The sequence below is a fragment of the Lonchura striata genome, chromosome 20 (assembly GCF_046129695.1).
Source record: "Lonchura striata isolate bLonStr1 chromosome 20, bLonStr1.mat, whole genome shotgun sequence".
In the NCBI taxonomy this organism is placed as follows: domain Eukaryota; kingdom Metazoa; phylum Chordata; class Aves; order Passeriformes; family Estrildidae; genus Lonchura; species Lonchura striata.
Window position 1 is genome coordinate 8,728,383 of NC_134622.1, and position 22,267 is coordinate 8,750,649.

General features: G+C 43.6%; 1 protein-coding gene across 2 annotated transcripts in view; it reads left to right on the forward strand.

Moving 5' to 3' along the window:
- Positions 1-22,267, forward strand: part of VPS53 (VPS53 subunit of GARP complex) — a 63,358-nt gene that overhangs the window by 12,291 nt on the left and 28,800 nt on the right. The window contains exons 5-13 of one of the 2 annotated variants that reach the window (XM_021524901.2): positions 6,173-6,259; positions 6,507-6,622; positions 7,747-7,866; positions 13,163-13,241; positions 14,092-14,235; positions 15,510-15,652; positions 16,578-16,719; positions 18,119-18,223; positions 21,476-21,570. In XM_021524901.2, coding sequence (XP_021380576.2) covers positions 6,173-6,259; positions 6,507-6,622; positions 7,747-7,866; positions 13,163-13,241; positions 14,092-14,235; positions 15,510-15,652; positions 16,578-16,719; positions 18,119-18,223; positions 21,476-21,570 — 1,031 coding nt within the window. The remainder of the gene's footprint in view (positions 1-6,172; positions 6,260-6,506; positions 6,623-7,746; positions 7,867-13,162; positions 13,242-14,091; positions 14,236-15,509; positions 15,653-16,577; positions 16,720-18,118; positions 18,224-21,475; positions 21,571-22,267) is intronic. The other variant, XM_021524902.2, reaches the window with a different exon arrangement.

The following is a 22,267-nucleotide window of genomic DNA, read 5'->3' on the forward strand; positions in this document are numbered from 1 at the left end:
GACCCAAGCCTGATGAAGTTCCAGAGGCTTTACTTTTTAAGTTATGCAATGCCCACAATTAGCATTTAAATGGCCACACTGCCCAGATGCAGATTAGGTACTGTAAAACTCACATAAAATTACTCACTGGAGCAAGGCCACCCAAACCTCTGTCACAGCACGTCAGCACCTTTCTCACAGTGCAGACACCCCTGTGCAGGGCTGGGTGATGCATAAAAACTGGGATGCTGCAGACACCCCTGTGCAGGCCTGGGTGATGCAGTAAAATCTGGCAGCTCAGAGAGGTGCTGGACCAGCCCAGGGGAGCAGTTCAGGAGTTAAGCTGCAAGGTTTTGGCCAGAACTACCTGGAAATCACCTGTCACTTCACCCCGTGTGTCTGTCAGTGTTTGTGCAGCTGTTGAGAACGTGGGGTTTGATTTCTAAGCACGATTTGGGGTTAAGTGAAGGGGCAGTTCCAGCAATTTTGAGCTTCGTGCAGTGTTGGATATAATCTGCTGATATAAAGTGTCCTGTGCAGCCTGAGTGGTTGGGATTGGAGCTGATGACACAAAACTCCCTTCTTCAGTGACAATTGTAGTAGTTATGTACTATTTGCTGAACTCCCAGGGTAGAATTCTGCTAAAATCAAGCCCCAGGGTGATGAGCCCTTCAGGTTTGTCTGCTCAGGGAAATCAGCCGGCGCTGTCCTGTGTGAGACAAGCCCAGGCTTCAGCTGCAGTGGTTTAGCCCTGGCTGTAAAACATGATGCTTTTCTCTAAAATGAAATCAGTCTGAGAATCAAAGTAAATTTCCACCCTTCCCCAATCTGGAGGGACTCGTTTGTATGAGGTTTCAGCAGCAGAAAATGTGAGGCTGGTTCCAGTGTGAGGGTTTCTTTGAAATCTCCACAGCTGAGGCTCCTCAGAGAATTGGGGATGGGAACTTTATTTTTAGTCGTGGTCTAGATTTTCATTGATCTGGGCTGGAAGTGTGGCAGCAAATGAAAGAAGCATTAACACTTGGTTTTCAAGAGCAGGGACTAGGCCAGGAGCATTAAATTCTCAGCATCATGACCACAGCCCTATTTGTAACATTAAAAATACATTTGGATGCTGTGAATTTGGCAGATGTCAAGTGTCTATAAAACACTTGGTAGAGGGCAGCTTTCTGATGTGAATAACAACATTCAATTGAACTATATATTGGCTAGAATCAAATAAAAATAACATGTATCTAGCACAACACCAGCAAGCAAATAGAAACCATGGAGGTATTTTAACCATTACTAGGGGGAAAAAAAGCCAGTGTTAGTTCAGTTATTCCTCAAGCAAGGAAACCTCATCTGAAAATTTGCTTTTTCTCCCACTTCAATGACATTTTCTAGTAACACACAGGCCTCTTAATTCCTATTTGCATATTTCCTGGTACTGAAGTATTTTCTTGCACAAGATTCCCGATGGGATGCATAAAGAGGTATTTAGAAATTAACACACCCACTAATGAGCTGCCGGTTGATGGGGTGATGTGACAGCTCTGTACCTGGGCTGGAAGGGGAGGAGGAGGCTGTGTCCATCTGCAGCACTGCAGGGATTTGGAGAGACTGACTCTAATTCACTGGGCTGGTTTTTGTTGGCTGGAATAATTGTTGCTAACACTGTTTTAGTGTGTATGAATGTCAGCCTGGTACTGTAAGTCAGTGGAACATAACCTTTTAAAGAATGCATCACTTCCAAATTTAACAAACAAGCCACAGTCTGGTCCCACCTCTCGCTTGGGTTATTTTCTTCCCTCCTTCTGCTGCTTGGAAGATCTCGTGTGAAAAGGTGACACATGGAATGATGTGTGGTCTGACCTTAGGAGTTGCTTGGGACAATGCCAAGGAAAGCAATTTTTTAGGCAGTCTCTCAGTGATTCATGGCTTACCTCTGCTCCCTATTGTTCTACACCGGTGCCTTTGGAGTCTTTTGCTGTCGCATCTCAAGGTGAAGGAGGTTGCAGAGCTGTGGCTGATTCATAGGCTGTGTTTTTCCCTCCAGCTCTGGAGAATTTGGCAAACAGCAGAGCTGCTCACTGCCTGCCCAGCTTACCTGAGCTCAGGCTGTGAGCTGGAGCTGTTTCCCACCCCGTGTATGTGATGTCTCAGCTTTCTGCTGTGAACACAGGAGCTCCCACTGCATAAATACTGAGTGAAAACCAGGCATGGCTGAAAACACACAGTGGCCTTAAACTGGGGAGTTTGACACCCTTGTGTTTTCCTCTGCATGAATTGCTTTGGGATCTCACTTCTGCAGGGCAGCCCTGGAAGCAGGACACGCCACATCCCCTCCTTCCCTCCTGCATCCAGGACATGCCTGACACACTAAACCACAGGAGGAGGAACGTGATCCGTGGCTGGAGCCTTGTACCAAGCACTCTGTGCCTGGAGCCTCTCCCCCGCTGGCTGGTTCTGCCCTCTGTGCTAAATTTACACTTGTCAGAGCAGTTGGGAAGCCCAGGGTTATTGTAAATGCAGGTGAACCCGGAGGGAAGAAATGCTGATGTCTGACTCCAGGCTGAATGATTTCTTTATTATAACTATACTATAATGCATTAATATACTATTTAAAGGAGATAAAACTACAAACCTACTTTTTCTAACTACCATATCTAACAACTCGTGACCCTCTCTGAGAGCCCAGCCCCAGGTGGGTTGGATTGGCCATCAGGCTCAAACAATCCTCACCAGAATCCAACCAAGCCATCACCCCAGGTAAACAATTCTCCACACACATTCCACGTGGGAAAAACAAGGAGCAGAAATAGAAATTGTTTTCTTTTTCTTTCCTCTGTGCTCCTCTATGAAAAAATCCTGAGAGAGAGAAGAATGTGCCTGCCACATGGGGTCAAATGTTAGGGAGAAAGCCTCGGATGCTGCTGGCTCTGCCTCCTGAGCCCTCTCCATCCACACCGTGTTTCTCAGCTGGTGCTGGCACTCAGAGGTTGCATCAAACTGAATAAATAATGCTGATGGGTTAATTGTAGCTTGCAGGCTCAGTTGTTGATTAGAGTCATATGGTGTTTTCCCAGTACATCACAACCTTCGTTTCAACATCCTTGTTTCGTATAACCACAACAGATTATCTTTATTTATTCGTGGTCCTCTGCCCCCGGGATGAACTGCTGGTGGAGGAAAGGAAGTGCAATAACTTCACTCCTGGTTGCTGTTTGGGGTGTGTGCATTTCCATGTTTCCCAGTTGCTCTGATGAGGAAACCAATAAATTAGTAACGCAAGGTGACCCCAGTGCCAGGCCACAGCTGGGAGATCACTGCCTGTCATCCAGCATGGGAACCAGACAGACTGGAATAAAAGCAATTCCTATCCTCTTGATACTGTTTTTCCCTAGAATTTCTGTCCAAAAGAAACCTATTAATAAAATTGTAACAAAAGCAGTAAGAAAATGCTTTTAAAATTCATGATTCACCGTTGTAGCAGGGGCAGAGTGTGAAGGGAAATGCATTTTTTCCTTCAGCGTGGCTGTGTTTTCCCCTCTCTTTTTACAGCTGAAAGAACAGTCATTAGTTCCATTAATAAACTTCTATATTACAGCTTGAGCAATTAGACCTACTTTCATGCCCTAGATGTTGGTGTCTTATCCCCTAATAACACTGTTTATTAAATATGAGGTGTTTTCTTATATTTGAAATTTGTTTTTCCTTTGTTTTTTTATTTGCTTTACTTTGTCTTTATAATGACTGGTAAGGTGATGGTTTTCTTTCATTATTGGTTTTGTTGTTTCCTCTATACACAGTATTTTACTCTCAGATGCTATGGTTAGAGTTTAGAGCAAAAAAAGTTTCATTGAGTTCTTTGAACTGTCTTCTGTTTTTTTCTTTTTTTCGATTGTACATGTGCATGAAATAACATTTTTTTATCCAGTTCTGAATTTCACACCAGATCTGTCTGACAAGGCCCTCCTGACTTAAAAAAAAAAATAGATTTTCACATAGTGTTACTTTCAGCAAATGTTTCAAAAAATGTTTTCACCTCTACATGTAAATTATACAAATGATATATTCATTATATAAATATATATAGATTACATCATGAATTGGTGTGTTCTGAGTCATGTAAGGAATATGCAGCTCTTTTTTAGGAGAATAGATAAAAGATTTATGTCTTAATGGCTAAGCAAATATTTGGAAGAAGGTTTTAAGGAATGAAACAAGTGTTTATGAGCAATTCTGATTTACTCAAGTTTGCAGTTGAGTTCCCTGTGTGGGTTTTTTTTTATTTTTTAGCAGTTATGGAAATGTTTTCTCTGAGGGATGAGCTGCAGGACTGGAACAGAAGAGCAGCTGCTGTTTGGTCTCTCCCTCTGTCCCAGCCACATTTCTCACAGCAGGAGACCACAATTCCTTAATTCATCAGATGGAGCAGAGCACACATTGTCTCATTTGTGTTTTTCCAGAGTTTTTAAGGAGGTGAAAGTGTCAGGACCAGGTGATGACACCAGTTTGCCTTATTTTTGGCAGTTTTAAGTGCTCAGGGACAGAATCCCATTTTTCTCTGCTCAGTGTTCCAGGAGCAGTTTTTAGGTGAGGATTTTGCCCACCCTGCGTGTGCTGCTTTCCACTGAGCAGCAGGAATTTGTTCTTCACCCACTTTCCTGTAAAGGCTGGTTTTTATTACAATTATTAAATATCACCATTAGAGACATAGGTTCTTTTGAAGAAGCTCTGAATTCCTGGGACTGTGCAGAAAAATCAGCATTTGCTGTTAGTGCTGAAGCAAAGGGAAACAGCAGTTGGCATCTGTAAAGAATTTCAGGCTGAATCTTGAATTTTATACAGACATATGCAAAGCTCAGACCATGCAAGACAGTTGCTGCTTGCTTAATAACCACTTATTAATTACGTTACAGAGTAATGTACTGCAGGCCTGAGTACAGAGACAGAGCTAAATATGTTGAAAAGAGCATTCTTTGCTTCTTTGCTTTGCAGTTAATCCACAAGCCTTTAAATGGAGGAGAAAATTTAATTCTCAAAAGAATTGGAGAGGCTGCTGGGGACTGTTCAGCCACCCTGCAGAACATTTTTGTGTGTTCATGTCCCTCAGTGAACATCTGTGACACCAATCCATAAAGTGTTAACTTCCATATGATTCAGAAGATTTTTCAGAGGAGACTTTTCCTCCCCCCCCCCAACTCTGGAAAATGAATTATAAACCATCTCCAGCTTTTATTCTTTTATTATAACCCAGCTATATTCCAGCAAAAAACTCCTGGCAGATAGTTTCCTCATCCATTTCCAAATGAAGATGTGTTAAATTTATTTGCTGAAGGAACTTGTAGCTTGTGCTGTAACCTTGGTCATGGGACTGGATATAAAACCAGAGGGATAGAAGCCCACTGAACAGCAGGGAACAAAGTGGAGCTGGAGCTGGAAATGTTATCAGGCTGGAAAGGCAGAACGTGTAGAATTACTTCAGAAGGCAGATTTTGGACATGTGATTTTGGACATGTGGCTTCGTTCACTGCATCCACGTGTGGTTCACTGCTTGTGTGAGGTCAGGCTGTGCCATGGGTGTATAAAAGGGACCAGGTGCCCCAAGGAAATAGCACGAAAATCCAGGTGAGAGCCATTTCCTGGGCTCCACCTCTTTACCTGTGCTTAGAAAGAGCCATTCCTCCTGCAGGTGTGTGGGAGGCTGAGCTGCCCATTCCAAAGGAATCAGCATCATGTTTTCCACCAGGATAATGTCCTCCTAATTCAGCAAGGGGTTTGGGCAAGCACTCAGTGTTCTATATGTGTCTTTTTTATTTATAATTAATGATGGGCATAGAGGTCTTGTGGAGGTTTCATTTTTCTGCTCTAAATACATGTTGATCAGGAGTAAGTTCTACCTATTTTCCCACACTTAGTATGTCAAAATATATTCTAGTAACCTTAAAGAGCTGTTTTCATAAAATATCTTGATGAAATTTTGCCAAAGCATTGTTGTAAAATGGATACTGAAACCCTGGTCCACTCAGGTTCAATATTCCAACGTGGTACATTGACTTTTGTTGTGCTGCTGGTATTTTCTTTGTAAGAAAGCTGCTCCCCTCCAGTGCCCCAGCCCCAGGGACTGTTAAGAGCTATTGTGTATTTCTTAGAAAGGTGAAAACTGAATGCAGATTTTCTTTCCACTCTGACCTTGTTTCTTTTCCAGGCCCTGGAAGAAGCCCAGAAAGCCATTCAACAGCTCTTTGGTAAAATTAAGGATATTAAAGACAAGGCTGAAAAATCTGAACAAATGGTGAGCAGCACTTTCTCTCTGGCCTTTGAAAGGGAGGGGACACTGACTTTTCCTGTCAGTAACATTTTTGTCCTTGGTCCTGGCTGGTTGGTAATTTCCTACTGAGCCTGTGCTGAACCTGTAATGTTCAGAGTGCTGCTGAGCTGACACCTCTGCAGCCCCAAAAAGGAGAGAGTGGCTTCTTATCTCCTGAAAATTCCATTGCTGGGGCTTGATATTCAAGCAGAATCCTTTTTTCATTCACCAGGTGAAGGAAATCACCAGGGATATCAAGCAGCTGGATCATGCCAAGCGCCACCTGACCACCTCCATCACCACCCTCAACCACCTCCACATGCTGGCAGGGGGGGTGGATTCTCTGGAGTAAGTGGGGAGCTCTTGCTGCTACTACTTGGTGTGAAGTTTGTGCAGTGTTCTCTATGGGTCTGTCACAGCCTGCCTGGTTTTTTGGAGGGAATTTTGCTTCCAGGTCTGCCAGATCCTTTCCGTGTTGCTCTGAGTGACCCCCAGCCTGTGTTGTTGTGTTTAATATTTTGCAGCATTGATTGCTTGGATTGCTCTGTTGTTCCTTGGTGATAAGGAACGAGTCTGGCTTCAAGGAGTAGGACAGCCTGTTAGGAATCCTCATTAGGGATGTGCTCTTGGGAATTTGGGAAGATTTTTGTCACTCTTGTATCTAAAAGTGCAATGAGTTTTGGTAGAAGTCTACTCTAATTTTCATTCTAGCATGTCTTCGAGGAAACCTTGCAGCTTGTACTGTGTGTAAATTAGGGGTTAAATATATCTAATAATCCTTTTTTGTTTTTTTAATATGCTTGAGGAACACACAATCTAGGAAAATACACTTTTTTTACATGTTGCATCTGTGAAGTTGCACAGCCTGTTCTTGGTTTGTAGCAAATCCTGCACGAACGCTGGGTCGTGAAGTGCTGAGAATTAAATTTTACTTAGCCTGCTGTCTCCACTGGAATGATCCTAAAGGATGATATAAAAATAAATTAACTTGAATTTCTTTTTTTTTTTTTTTTCCCTGTCAGTTCCCTGTGAAAGTTATTAACAGAGAAGTCAAGGCTAATGGCTTTTCAGCATCGTTCTCCTCCAGAGAAGCTTTAACTCACACTTTGTGTGTGATGACGAATGGCTTCACTCAGGTCATTACAGTGAAATAACATTTACTGCCTCCGGACCCATACTGGGAAGCGGATGCATTCAGTAGTTTACATGTTCCTTGCCAAGTGTTGCTTTTGACATTTATGGCTTTTTTTTTTTTTTGAGGCATTGTTAGATGTGTGCCAGATTGGTTTATTTTAGCATCGCTTAAGTGAAATTTTAATGTTGAGTTGGAATGTTAATGAAGAGCTGTGTATTTTAGAAAAATAAATGTCAGTAGGGACCAGCGTGACCCAGTGGGGATGAAGTAACCTGTGGCATTACCACCCAGGATTTTCACTGAATCTGCCTTTGTAAATCTTTAATTTCCTCTGCAGGGCTATGACCAGGAGGAGACAATATGGGGAAGTTGCCAACCTTCTCCAAGGTGTCGTGAATGTGTTGGAGCACTTCAACAAATACATGGGGATCCCTCAGATTCGACAGCTCTCTGAAAGGTAAAAGGTCCAAACCCTGAGCACTTCCTTTCCTGCTGGGGAGGAAGGCTAGGAAATGTCTTAGGCAGGTTCAGAGTCTCAGGGATGTGAAGCCTGGATATGGTCCTTGGAGCTTCTTTACAGCCAAAACAAACAGGTTAAAACTGGACAGAGCTTGCTCCAATCTGGAGCAGCCCATTCTGTTCAACAGCAGTAATTAGTGTGGCTGTAACTGGCTCTGTGCTTTTTACTGACTGGCTTTTCATTTCCTCACCTGGAGGAGCCTGTGGAAGTGCAGGTTGTTCTGTGTGATGCTCACGTGCAGGTGTTTGTGGTGAGCCCTGGGGTGATGCTTTCTCCTGCTCTGTTCAGCTCAGTGATGGAGCTCAGCAGGCTGGCACGAGGCACAAATCTGTTCATGCACATGGTGATGTCTGGGCCCCTTTGTGCCTCACCAGGAGCATCACTGCTGCTGAGCTGCTGCCAGCCTGCAGAGCCCCAGGGCTTGGACAGGCAGGATTCCTCCTTCTGTGTTGCCAAACTTGGTTATTCTGAGCACCTCCAGTTTCTTCTGCCAAAACCTGCTGCCATTGCCCAATTCTGCTGAGATTTGAGGTTTATAGCCAATCTTCTGCTGGCCTTTGTACAGCTTTGATTTTCTGAAGTGGAGCTACACTAATTTGGTGAGTTTTGGTGGAAGTCCCCACCACCCTCAGCAGTAGCAGGTGAGGGCTCAGTGGTCACTAAGCCACCATTTCTCCTCAGTCTTGGCTTCCTTTGGGATGTGACAGCTGGAAGTGGAGGGAACAAGGTCCTTCCTATTCTAGGGGACATTGCTGTCCCTGCCTGAGGTGACTTTGCTCATTACTGAGGTACTCAAAGGAGTCTTCCAGGCACAGTCATTAATTTTTTTTTTTGGCAACTCCCTTTGCTAAGACAGCAGCTGGCTCCCTGTGTTGTTTAGTGATGGAAACAGAGTTTGAATGATTTGTTTGTAATGTTTTCATGTAAATCTGTTAGACTTTCTTTATGATATAGACACCTCTTCCAGAAAACACAGATGGAATCCATGAAGCAGAGCAGAAGAAAAATCCACTCTAAATCCAGAGTAGGGATGGGGTCTTGTTTAACAAAGCATTTGACCATAAGCATTTGCTTAAATGAACATGAACATCAAGGAAATGTAAACATATGTCAGTTCTTTTCTGAGTTGAGTCTGTTGTCTATTCCAGCCTTGTGCTCAGAGAGATTGCTTGCAGTGGTAATGCCCTTTGGGCAGAAACCTGCTGTCCTTGGCCATTTTAAGGCCAAATATTAATTTAAGCCTTGCTCTAGAATTCTGGCTGGTTTTCCCTTTCTGGTGGATGATTATTTAATACTTTTGTAGTTGCTGATTGTTACAGAAACCAGTTCAGGCTCCTGCTAAAAGGCAGGGTGGTTTTGAGTCACGCCAGCAGACTGGCAAGGACATGGAGGAAAAAACTTCTTTTGTTTTATTCTCCCTTCAAGATAAGGATCTGAAAAGCTCAAGAAAGTCTGTTCCTCCTATTTTTAGAATTGCCTCGGCAGGGTTTTCCTTCCAGTGTTTATACAGGGAGAGCTGCACCATCTGGTAGTGATAGAGGAGGCTGCTTGTGGGGTGAGAGGAGCAGCTCTGGGGTGCTGCTGGGAGCTCTTTACTGCTCCACATCCAGGCAGAAAATTCCTGCAGGGAGGTCCATGGCACCATCATTCTGCTTTTGGAGTTTCACTCCGTGGCTGTGTGTTAGGGCCTGGTTTGGAGTTGACTTTTCTCTCTCTTTTGCTTGGAAATCGTTTTGTGATTCATGAACCATCAGAGGAAGTTTGCCTGGCTTCTTGCAGGGATATTTTTAGACTGTGAAATTGCTGGGGTTTGGTATCTCATGGATTTGTTTTAATGGTAGAAGTGAAGCCTCTAGGATGTTTGGGAAGGCAAGAAATGCTTTAGTAGATGTTGGCACGGACCTGTGACAGTAAGCAATGTCTGTTATATACAATAAGCCCATTATATACACTGCTAAAGGAGGAGATTCTGTTGCTTTCTGAAATAAAAAGCCTCTTTTTTCATGGTGTGAATGGAGTGAAGCCAAGTATGAATGGGAAACCATGGGAAGGAGAAGTGCCTGCTTGGTAGTGTTAGATGTGCTCTTTGTCATGGGGTATTCAATTTAGGTTGCTGCTCCTGGATGCTGTGAGAAGTAATGATGTGTTTTTAATGTTGTTTTCCACCTGTTCTGTCCCTTTGAAAATAACCAAGCCAAAATCCCACTGTAAGGATTCATTGGAAACCTGGACTGAACTCTCAATTATTTGGCTTCTTGTGCTGATCCTGTTGAGTATTGATGTAAAAATGTCACAGCTCAAAGCCAAATGTAAATATTTTCCTAAGAGCGTTCCTAAAGCAATTTCTAATGCAGTGCATTGATAGTTGTTGTAGTAAACAGGAATATTTTCTTATCTCTCACTCCTTTGCTGTTTTCCATCTTTGGAGGGAGGTACAGTTAGTGGTCCCAAACCCACCCAGAAAAATGGTCTTGCAGGCCTAGCAAATAGTGGAAAAAAGCCTGGAAAGTATTTAGGAGAAAGATAATTATCAGTTTGCCACAGGAAAACAGGCTGGCTCAGCCTCTTTTTATCTCAGCAAGCTGCCAGGCGTGGTTTAAGATTTCTGGTAGCTTTGGCTAAAGGAATTGTGGTTTCTAGTAATTGAATGTCATTTGAAACATAGCGGTGGGTTTTCTTGTTTTTATTTTTTAAAGGCAGGGGAAATGGAGAACAAAAGCCAGTAATAATAAAACAGAAGTCAGATAAACAGAAATTATTAATAGTTGGATAAACCAGAGGGTTTGGCAGCCCCAGGAAAAGACAATTAATTCCCTGCTGTGTGGGATGGCTGCTGGGATATCCCAGTACATTTCTAGGGGAATTTACCCAGGGAAAGAGACCCTTATCAAAGCCACTTGAGGCTCTGAGAGATCCTAAATCTCTTTTCTGGGCTTGCTGAGCCAATTCACCTGGTGAAGTGGTTCCACACACACCCTCAGGCATGTGCAGGGGAGTCCTTCAGGCCGAATGTCCAGGCTTTTATGGCTGCAGTTTCCACTGCATGGAGAATATTCTGAATTACTGCAAAGCTGACAGCTTTCCACGGGGGCAATAATTTCCAGTGGCTAAAGCAAGTGCCCCCCTTGTCCTCTGCCTAAGGCAGCTGAGCTCTAAAGAGGTGGCAGAAAGGTTTTCTTGCTCCTGGGTGTGTGGTATAATAGTGAAAATAATTCAGTGTTTCTGTGTGTGTGGTTATACCAAAGTGGTTTTTACTGGGAGGGCACTGGGGCTCCCTGTCCTTGCTCACACCTAAACTTTTGTCTGCTTGGATAGCTCTGCCCTGTCCCTCTCTTAGAAAATATGAAGGAAAAAAAAAAATCAAACTTGGTTCTTCCTGCTTGCTTTTGAGAGATTTTTATGCAGGACCTATTTTTAAAAAATACGTATTTTTAACATCCCACTTGAGCAAGGCATTCCTGAAAGTTTCTTAATTTAAGGATATGAGAATCCCCATTAAGATTATCCTTAAGTACTTTCCTGAATCAGAGCCTAAAACAACAAAGCTTGTGGACAGGGCTTTTAACTGCTTGACAGAGGCTCTTTTAAATTTGTTGAGTCTTTAGGAATCTGGCTGCTGCTCTTTTCAGTGCCTCCACTGTGCTGCACTGCAGCTGTTGTCAAACAGAAAGGTCCCCACAGCCACTCACAAGGAAAGAAGTATCACTGCTAATAGCTTCCAGTTGTTCATACAGACTCACTAATTTCTGTGACTCCTAATTCTACACACTTCTTGTTTCTGGATTATTTAAAAGATAAAAAAATCAGTCTGTTTTCAATATATTTTTGTTGTTGTTGTTGTTTTTTCCACTTCTTTTCCTGGAGAATGAAAGGTTTGTTTTTGTGATGCTTTCTCCCATGAGCTACAAGTTCTTTCTTGTAGAATTTAAGCAGGAGTAAAGCTGTAGCTGTGGCTTTCTCCTTAGTGATTAAATTTCCCACTCCTATTTCGACATATTGGTGAATTCCTTTTGTTTCCCACTTAACTGAGTGACTTTACCTGGAAGAGTAGAGGAGTCTCTGAACATTCCTGTGAAGCAGAGAGCTTAAGTGAGAATTATTTTTGACACTGCAGGCAGAAGCTTTTTCAACAAAATCCCCATAAATAAATCCTGAGGAAGGCAGGTCATACATCCAGTTAAATCTCAGATATAAAGTTATATTTCAGCCATCAGTTTTGAAGGACTAGAATTTTCTGCATTTGGCACCATGAAAGAATCCAGCATTGTCAGATCATCTCGTAGGGTTTTGCTACTAATGGAACTCGAATGGGAAGATTAAAGAAGCAGATCATTCCTTGATAAGGTTGAGGAGTCTTAAACAAGCATGAAAAAAATTCCCAAGTCTTCTCCCCACAGTCTGAACAAACATTTTCACAACAGTAAATGTCACCAGTCTTGCTGGAGTATCAATCTCAGTGGAAAAATCCACTGTTTGAGTGATCAGTTTAGACCTGAAAGCCTTTCCAGTATAATAAAAACTGATGGAAGAATTCAAGGGCTGCAGAGGGATAGAAGTGCCTCACTGTTTGCTTTGGCACTTTCTAGTGTGTGTAGGCATTTCCATTTCCCTAGAAGTATCAATTAAGCTGTATTGACTTTTATTTCTGGAAATTGGAAGCTTTATTCTCTCAGCCAAATAAAGAGCATGATTGTGGTTCATTCTACTCCCATTTCATACCTTTGCTCTTTTGTGCTTCTCTAAGACATTGAGAATTTATAGGATAAAACTGCTGCCAGCTGTATCCATTTAAAAATGGATCAGTACACCTGGAACTGTGAAAGGTTCATGGTGAAGATTGAGACATTGTGAAGCTTTTTACGTGTTAGGAACATATTTCTGTTGAAATGTGGTCAACATAAATGAATTTCAATGTAGATCACACTGGCATTAAAGGCCTTTCAAATAGCTGATGTCTCAGCTGATTAACCAGCCCTTATTGAAATATTAAATAACAGCAGGGCAGGAGAATCCAGGCCATGTTCTGCTGCAGCTGAGGGGTCAGTGCTGTGGAGAGTTGTCATTCAGGGAGCAAAAAGTCTCCCACTTTTGACACAAAGACCTTCTTAGTGTGGATGTTTTCTCTTCAGCACCCTTTTGATCCCTTACAAACCTTCCTGCAGCTGCTGGTGTTTCAGCCACCTTGCAGGGAGGTTTTTGAGGAACCCCCAAAGCCCTTCCTGTGTCTTTTTAGGGTGAAGGCAGCCCAGAATGAGTTGGGGCAGCAGATCCTGGCTGACTTCGAGGAAGCCTTTCCTTCCCAAGGTACAAAGGTAAAGTTCTCACTTTCCCTCTTCCTCCCATTGAAAAGTGTCACTGAAAAGGGTTCACTGTGATTATCGTTGGATTTAGCCTTATTTTACCTCTAGATTTGGTCTCTGCCTGTTTCAGGAGTTTCTTTAGAAAGCAAAGGGTGACTTTTCACTGTTGTTGTCACAATTGTGGGGGGGACGTGCCACCCTTCACTCTGCACACAGCTCCTGCAAGAGGGCTGCAGCCAGGCAGGGAATGCCCCAATAATTCATCTATAGGGTTTCCTTGGGGTCTCAGCCAGTCCCTGGTTATTTGTTTGTCACAAAAATCAGTGTTTTGTTCAGAGGAAGCCAAGCAAAGGCTGGCTGTTGAAACGGTACCACCAAGCTTGTGTCTGGTTTACTCAGCAGATACAAATCTGGGCTGGGGCTAAGGCACCAACTGTGCTTCCCCAGCATTGTGCATCCAAACATTTGCAAACAGTAAGGGAAGTATGTGTGAATTTGATTTTACTTCCAAGAAAACACCAGTTCTGTCTTTCAAAGTACCAACTCTGCTGGTTTCTTTATGCAAGTGACAAGTACAGAAATGAGGAAACTCTTTGGAACAGTTGGTGAAGGGCAAATCTGTGTCTGTGAGAAACAGCACCAAAGCAGCCTTTTTTTTAAAAAAAAAAAAGTTTCTAAATGTTCTACCTTCACCATGGAACAACTTCATGGTCAGTGAAATGGAAGCAGCTCAGTTTCCATGCAGCAATAAAGAGTAGCAGCAGAAAAGAGAATAATAGGAAAGGATAAACCTGAATGCATTTAGGATCACCCATTCAACTTATTTAACCTGAAATAATTTTCTTCCTGTTTATTTTGACAGAGGACTGGTGGACCCAGCAATGTCCTACGTGATGCCTGCCTGGTAGCCAACGTCCTGGATCCCAGGATCAAACAGGAAATCATCAAGAAATTCATTAAACAGCACCTCTCGGAGTATCTGGTCCTTTTCCAGGAAAATCAAGATGTAAGGGAAGCTTAGCAAGCTCCATTTGGATTTCACATTTTGCTCTGCTGGCATTCATTCTTCCACAGGTTCCTGTGGTGAAAATTTTTTATCCCAAGGGCTTGGAAACACTGATTATGGGTGTGATCTGGAGTTGGTGATGAGCTGGGAGTTGGTGTTATCTCTAGCAGGATTTTCCCACTTTAGACCTCAGTTTCTCAGATCATCACTAGAAATGTTTTGCTCCCCACGCGTAGAAAATAAATAAATTCATGTTAGATTTATTTCCTGCCCTGAAAAGGGTTGAAAAATTAATCTCTGATAATTGCAAACTCAACACCACTACCCCCCAAACAATCAAGAAACACCCCAAAATGCTTAGAAAGCTGAGGGGGAGTGATTTCTAGGAAATTAATTATCTTTGTAGACAATTTTTAAACTTCTGTGCTCATGCTAACAGCTTTTTTAAAAATTTGCCATAACCTTCTTGAATTTAGAAAAGCAACCCACACAAACCAAAATCACATTTAGTTCAGAATATATTTTATCAGTTTCAAGTGTTTGACATAGAATAAAGGCTAAACTGCTGAAGTTTAAATAACATTTTTCCATCAAAGTTTTCTCGATTAATCTTTCTACTTTTGACCAGAAAACACAATTATTGAGGGGAAAAAAATCCCATCCTGCTCAGCTTGTAAGAATTTTAGTTGGAGTTTAAATGTGAGCTGAATGTAAGAATCCAGGAATTGCTGCACTCTGATCCCACTGTTGTCTTTAACCTCTCTGTCTGAAACAAAGAGGGTGGGATCAAATGAAATATTATTGGATTGAATTTTCAATAATCTCTGCATGATTTAGGAGTACTGTTATCCTCATTTTCAACAGAACTCGCTCTCTTAATTCACACAAGATAGGATTTTCAGTCTGGCTTGTGTTTAAGCACTCGGAATCCCAGAATCATTTCGGCTGGAAAAGACCTTTCAGATCCTTGATTCCAGCCTTTGCCAAGTCCACTGCTAAACCCTGTCCCTAAGTGCCACATCCACACATCTTTTAAATCCCTCCTGGGCTGGTGACTCAGCCAATTCCCTGGGCAGCCTGTTGCAGTGTTTGATAACCCTTTCAGTGAAGAAATTTTTCCTAATACCCAGTGCATTCAGAGGATGTTAATCGACGTAAAACCGGCTCCGATGGAGAGAGAGCAGCGCTGCAGCAGCAGCACAGCTCTGAATATTTGCAGCTGCTGCTGCTAAAGATGCTGGTGGTGCTAAAAAGTCCTTGTCCCTGGGGTTCAGGTGGCCTGGCTGGATAAGATTGACCGGCGCTACGCCTGGATCAAGAGGCAGCTGGTGGATTACGAGGAGAAGTACGGGCGCATGTTCCCCGCCGAGTGGTGCATGACGGAGCGCATCGCCGTGGACTTCTGCCACGTCACCAGGTGAGCCCCACGCAGCTCCTGCTGCCTCCCCTGGAAATAAAAGCTTGCCGTGGCTCCTGCCACGCTGGTCAGGGTCTAAAGGCAGGGTGCAAATGTCTCTGTGGAATTGTCCCTGGTTGCAAGGAGTGAAGCAAGGAGTGAAAAGCCTGAGAAGTGTCGCTAAAGCGATGATTTTCACATCACTTCAATTTCTCAATTTCCAGCGTAACAGAGGTAAAAATCAGTAATGTTTCAGGCCAAGTGGAATAGCATGAGCTGAGTGTGGTATGAGTGCCTCAGACCAGGCTCTTTGCCAGCCAGAGAGAGGGAAATAGAGGAAGGTGCCAGGTGGAGTCCCAGTAGCACCATGGCCTTTGTTCCACTGTGCTTCCCAAGGTTGGATCCTCAGGGCTTTTCCAACTGGCTGCTAAGAGATGGGGTCCTGTGTCACCCTGATTTTTTAAGATGTTCTAAAGCTTTCTGAGTTTACATTCTTGTAGTAAACCTTTTCATACACTTTCTGTAAATAACTTAGTGTTTTTACATTCCTTCACAGAGGCAGAGAAATTTGATGGACTAGTAGGTTGTCCAGTGTCGTTGGAGAGGTGGCACTTTTCACCTTCCAATCCACTGTCACCTTTGGAAAACTATAAATGCTAGGGTCAGAAAAGAAACTTCCCTTTTTTTTATCTTTACAATAGCTGCAGTACACGTTGTGTTTTCTTGTGTCCTACAGTGACAGTCCTGTTACCCACAGAGCTCGGAACAACTGTGGTTGTTTGAAATGGGATCTGCAAAGCAGTTTTATGTTAGAGAGCCTCTTAGGAATTCGCCTGAATTTTGTGTTGAAAGTCTCTCTGGGGAATGGACTGTGTTGCAGTGTTAGGTTTCAGACCTTTCTAGAAAACCACATTTGTTTTTTCTCTATATCCCCTCTCTCTTGCAGGGCAGAGCTCTCTAAGATCATGCGCACCAGGGCGAAGGAGATTGAGGTGAAATTGCTTTTGTTTGCAATTCAGAGAACAACCAACTTCGAGGGGCTCCTGGCCAAGCGCTTCTCAGGCTGCACTCTTGCTGATGGCTCAGTGGTAAGGGGATTTCTGAAGAGCTCTCCTTTACTCCTTTTTCTCCTGAGCAGCTTGCTCAGGAGAAAGAAACCCCCTTACCTACAGCTCAGGTAGTGGAGACTACAAAAGGTGTCACCCGCAGCCTCCCCTTGCTCAGGGTGTTCAGTGTGACTCTGCTCAATGTGACTCATAGTCGGAAAAGTGATTTTTAGTTGTGTAGACTGTAGAGAAGATGGCACAGGGCTCAAAAGAGTGAAAAATACATTGCTTGCGTGTTTTTTTTTTTTTTTTTGTTCTCCTGGGGCCCTGTGCTGTTTGAAGCCACATAGCTATGGAGAGCCACAGAGTGATTATGGTGTGGTAACTGCCTTGTAATGTTTGTTCTCCACATGTCAGCGACACATCATAACTAAAATTCTCCTTTTCTCCTCATTTCTGGGTGCCACACATTCACCACATGGTACCAGCTTTCAATCCCACATTATTGGGTCACCCTGACTTCCAAGGATTGGTAGTTTCTGCTTTGTCTCTTTTTGTAGATTGTAAAGGCAGAACCAAGGGAAAAAACTTAGGGAATATCTCTGGAGCCATCTTTGAGCTTTTCCTGCCTGGAATCTCAGCCCAGAGTTCTGCCAGCCAAATGCCCTGGCAGCACAGAGCATGTGTGGCTCAGAAGCCACTGGTTTGAGGTTGGCTTCTCTGTCCAGCCTGGTGTCTTGAAGCCTGCCTGGATGTGATAATTCAGCCTCCAAGGAAAGCCTGCTGGACCCACTGGTCATTTGCTGTGGGTGCTGCTAATTAAAAGTGGAAGTTCTGTAATTCCTCCTGGCTGAATTTAGATCTCTCAGGAATATGGCTTTATTTATTCTGACAAATTTTCAAGCAAAATTTGCAGCTTTATTTAAATTGACTTCGCTGGGTTGTTACAAGTGAGAACACCAGAAGGGGAGGGTGTGGTTTCAAATGACAAAAAACCCTGTGTTTCCCCATTTCTGACATGTCTGGAGGCTGTGACATGCTGGCTGTCATTTGCCATGTTTTGTACCCAAAATGAAGGGCACTGTTATAAATAGCAGCCTGGTGAGTGCAGAGAGGGGCACAAACAGTGGGAGCAGCAGTTTGGGGTTTATTGCAGGGCAGAGTTTTGGAGCTGCTGTTGTGGGTTATCCCAGTGGAGACCACACACTTTGGAGTGTGGTTTGGGAGAGTGGAAATGTCATACTGGATAAAATGTCACACTTTAAGGAGGATTCAGACATCATTAAGGGATGGAGAGGGAGCCAGGATCTGATCACCTCTGCTGGGAGAAGGCAAATTGCTGGGCAGTGCTTTGAAGGGCTCAGGAAAGCAAAATGTGGATGCAGCTATGTGCCAGAGGGCACAAAACTGGCTGTTCCCTGAAGAGCTTCCTCTTTTCCAGCAGAAGAAGCCAGAAGTGCCACCTCCCACCACCAACCCCTTTCTGGAGGATGAAACTGGGGCAGAGACAGATGAGATTGTGATGGAGAAAAGTGATACGGACAAAGTAAGTCTTTGAAGTTCTCAGTTGGCAGCCTCTGTCAGAATCTCCAGTGGGGCCTCAGCTTTTCCCTTCCCATTGATTTGAAAAGTTTGTTTTCACAGCAATTAATTTAGTGCAGTTTTGATCCTTTGTGCAACATTCAAGCTCCCAGTACGACCATGCTTTGCTCTGGCTCACTTCACTGAAACCAAAGGAATCTTTATTCCAGTTAATAGTGCAGAGACAATCCTGCCACGTGAGAGTGAGCTGGGTTCTGTTCCAGCCTGTACAGCAACAGCCCAAATGTAACTACAGGATTTCTGTCTGAGTGAGATGAAATAGCTATTTGGGTTTTCAGATCCCCAAAGAAGCTCCTCTACAAACAGTTGCAATTCATATTTTGCCCTGTCAGCTAAGCAAACTGTCTGGAGTCACCAGGCAACTCCTTGAACTTTCAAGTGTCAGCTTTAGATTTTCACTCCGGATAAATCACTTCTGGGATTTTTATCTTTGCAGTGTTTTTTATCCATTACCTCTGCAAAGCAGGCAACACCTAACTGCTTGTACAAGCACAGGGCTTCCAAAGCCCTCTGCAAACATTAAAGGGTGAATGGTAAATGCAATTGTTTTAATTGGCACCAGTATCAAAGCCTGTATTTTTTTATACACCAGATGGATGTTTTCTAAATGTTCAGTTGTGAGTTACTTGAGGCTGGTACTCTTCTTTTATTTAGGGGATTTACAGCCTTGTAAATGAGCCATGTACAGGTGTATTCTGATGGGTGAGCAGGGCCTCAGGACCTAATCAAATCCATGCCCCTGGAGAGATCAGGAGAAGCACAGTCTGATGCACTGCATCCCTCCAGGTTTTCACAAGAGCATCACAGCCAAAGTCCTGAAACAGAATGGCTTAAAAGAAGGCTTTGTTCTTTCCATTAAAATACAGCTTGGACAGTTGGTATTGTGTGGACTTTTTTCAATGAGAGAGATTGGGAACCTGGGGAGACACCTCTGATGCAGTTTTTGGGCAGAGCTTGCTTTCCAATACCTAATGACTGGAAGGTTGGCTTGGATGTGCAGTGGTGAGATGAGAGAACATCCTTGGGGAAGCCAGTGGTGTTAGGAGGCAGGTGAAGAGATCACTGCAACAGTGAGGGCTGGGTTTATTGAGCAGCAGGATGTAGCAGTTCAGGAGCTTCTGAGAGAGGAGCTGCTGTGCTCCCTGTACCTTGTGAAGCCATCCATGGAGAGGAGGCATCCCTGGAAATGCAGTTTGTGGCGAGGCTGCCCTTTCCTTGTAGGAATGCCCTGTGTCAGTGTCACAGGGCTGGGCTCTGCTGCCCTGCAGCCTCCTGTGTGCCAGGTGGGCTCCAGCATCTCAGTGCCAGCAGCTGCTGCTTCGTGCTGGGAGTCTGGAAGTGCTGCAGGGCTCATCTTCTGCTGTCACTGCACGAAGAGCAGAAGGGACACAAAGAGTTGAAGATGAAGGGTTTTCAGTAAAAGAGCCCTTCCAAGACACCAGTCCTGAAAATTCAAGATACTTGGGAATCTGAGAGGGAGCACAAGAATTTTGGGGGTGGCGGGGGGAAATCCATGCTAAAAAAGCACCTCTTTTGGTAATCCTAGCAGTTTGATTTAATCTGTTTACTTTGGATAGTAATGAAAGGAAACTGGGCCAGCTGCAGACCTCCTTGCTGTGACAACAGTAACCTTTTATTATTTCCATCAAACTCAAGGAGGAAATAGCTTAAACATCTGCAGCTTTTGGACAGGCTTGCACACTCAGAAATACAGCTTCAGTGCTACTGTTAAAAGATTTAGTATTCCTTCCACCAGACATGCTGGGAGCAGCGTGGTGCAGAGGCACACAGAGAGCCAGGCCTGCTGCAGGAGCTGGCTCTTGCAGCCTGGTGAGGGGTAAACATGGTGAATCTCCAGCTTTGTGCTGGCACTGCCATGCCAGGGGTTTGGCAGATGGGAGATTTCTGTGATTCCCAGCTATTTTTTATCTCCCAGCTCCAGTGAGTGAGTGCATCCTGCACAAACGGGCACTGGCAGAGGGATTTGGGTGGAGAATGCCTGGTAATGGTTCTGTCCCAAGGTTCTTAAATTCTTCATTCAAGGCTCATAGAGGTCGTCTGGCCTCCATAGAACTATTTTCTCACTTTGGGTTTGCAGCCATAAGTTGGGATTCACCATCTGGGGCTGAATTGTTGCTGGGAAATGTTTGCCATGTCACACTCTGATAGTTCTGCCAAACTCTCAGTGCCACCTCCTCTGTTGTTTAGGAGAGAAAGTCCTTTAGGTTTTGTTTTTTTGGTTTGGCTTTCTTTGTGCTAAAAAAAAAAAAATCAGCTGGAAAAATTCATATCTTCATTGGCTGGGAGCTGATCTTGGCTTTTCATGGAGAGAAAAGCGAGAATTCCATTCCAGAGTCACTGCAGCCCTCTTTGCAGCCAGTGAAAAGTTGCTGATCTGCTGGGAAGCAACAAGAGAAATTACCTATTGGTAAAAAAGAATAATAACAATCTAGCTGTAGGGCAAAAAAGAGCTTAAAGGCCCTGCCCAGCCTGGCACTTAAACATGCACAAATTGAGGTGTGTGAGTAGTCCCAGTGGCTTTGGTGAGCTGTGCTTGGCCATGGTTAGAGTGCAGCACTAAACTCAAATGGGGGTAAACAGGATGGCTCCCACATGGCACCTGTGCTTAATGCTCTAAATGTGACTTAAAAAATAGAAATCTTTGCATCCCCAGAAACATGTTTCACAGTGAAAGCAGGCCTGTATAATTCTGGCTCCTCCAGTAATTACATGCTGTTTATCTAAATAAAATTCATTCAGATGAAGCCTGTAACTTTGAGTTATTGCCCTTGACATTCTAAAATGTGAGGGTTCTTTAATCTTGCTTCCAAATAACTGCTACATTTTATTTCAGAGGGGACTAGTGGAGCCTTGTTACTGCTTGAAGGATTCAGAGAGATTTTATTTGCAAACTGCATTAAGATTCTTCAGCTGAAATCTGTCAGCATGGAGCAGCCTTCTCTTTAAGGCTAAGAATATTTTACAAGTGGAAAGATAATTCCTTGGATTGCTAACAGCTCTCTGAGAAGGAGGGAAGACTTGGATATAATGGCATTTATATGCTTTGATGATTTGACAGCAAATTTCTGTGTTACAGTATCTCTAAAGATTTAAATCCTTCTGTGCTGTTGCATTGCTGTTCCTTCAAGGTCTTACAGGGTAGGTTTGAACCAACATTCTGAATGTTTCCTTGCAGCCAAAGAAGCCAAAGGTCCCTGACAATCCTTTCCATGGCATTGTTTCCAAGTGCTTTGAGCCTCACCTTTATGTGTATATCGAGTCCCAGGACAAGTGAGTAACCAGCCTGAGTTACCAGTAACCAGGCTTTGTTTGCTTTTGGATGTGTTGGGTTGTGCTGGATTCTGTACTCAAGCTGCAGAAAATTAATATATTGCAACTCTGCTGCCTGATTTCAACAGGAGCAGTGTTTGTGGTTCAAGAAACTTTGAGTGGGGCCTTTGCTTGGAGAAAATGAGTGTTCAAAGGGCTGTGGAGTTGGTTTTGTGTGTAATTGCAAAGGGCTGCAGGGGTGGTGCCCCTGCCTTTCACTGGAAGAGTTTTGGAGTTCCTGAAATTACTTCTGTTGCCTCTGCAATTCCCACTGCAGACATGTGTCTTTCTTTCATCTCGTGTCTTCCACAAATAATAGGGTTGGGTTTTCTGTAAAATACACATGTGGCTTCGTGGCAGAGGACTTGCAAGATTTGCTTTGTAGGGGTAAGTTATTGGAGATCCTTAGATGAAAGCTGCTGTAGATAACATTATCTTTGCTCACAGACTGGGACTTTGTCAGGGGCTTTAATCCCTGGCACCCTTCTTCATCCTCCTCTTTGACTTGCAGCAAAATAACTGGAATGAAAGGAGTTTTCAGCTTCGAGCTCTGAGAAGTTTTCAGGGCTCTCACCACATTTCCTTGTGCACCTCCATTTACACCAGGGTTTAAATAACATCTCAGTAACAACTGCAGTGCCACCTGAGACAGGAAATA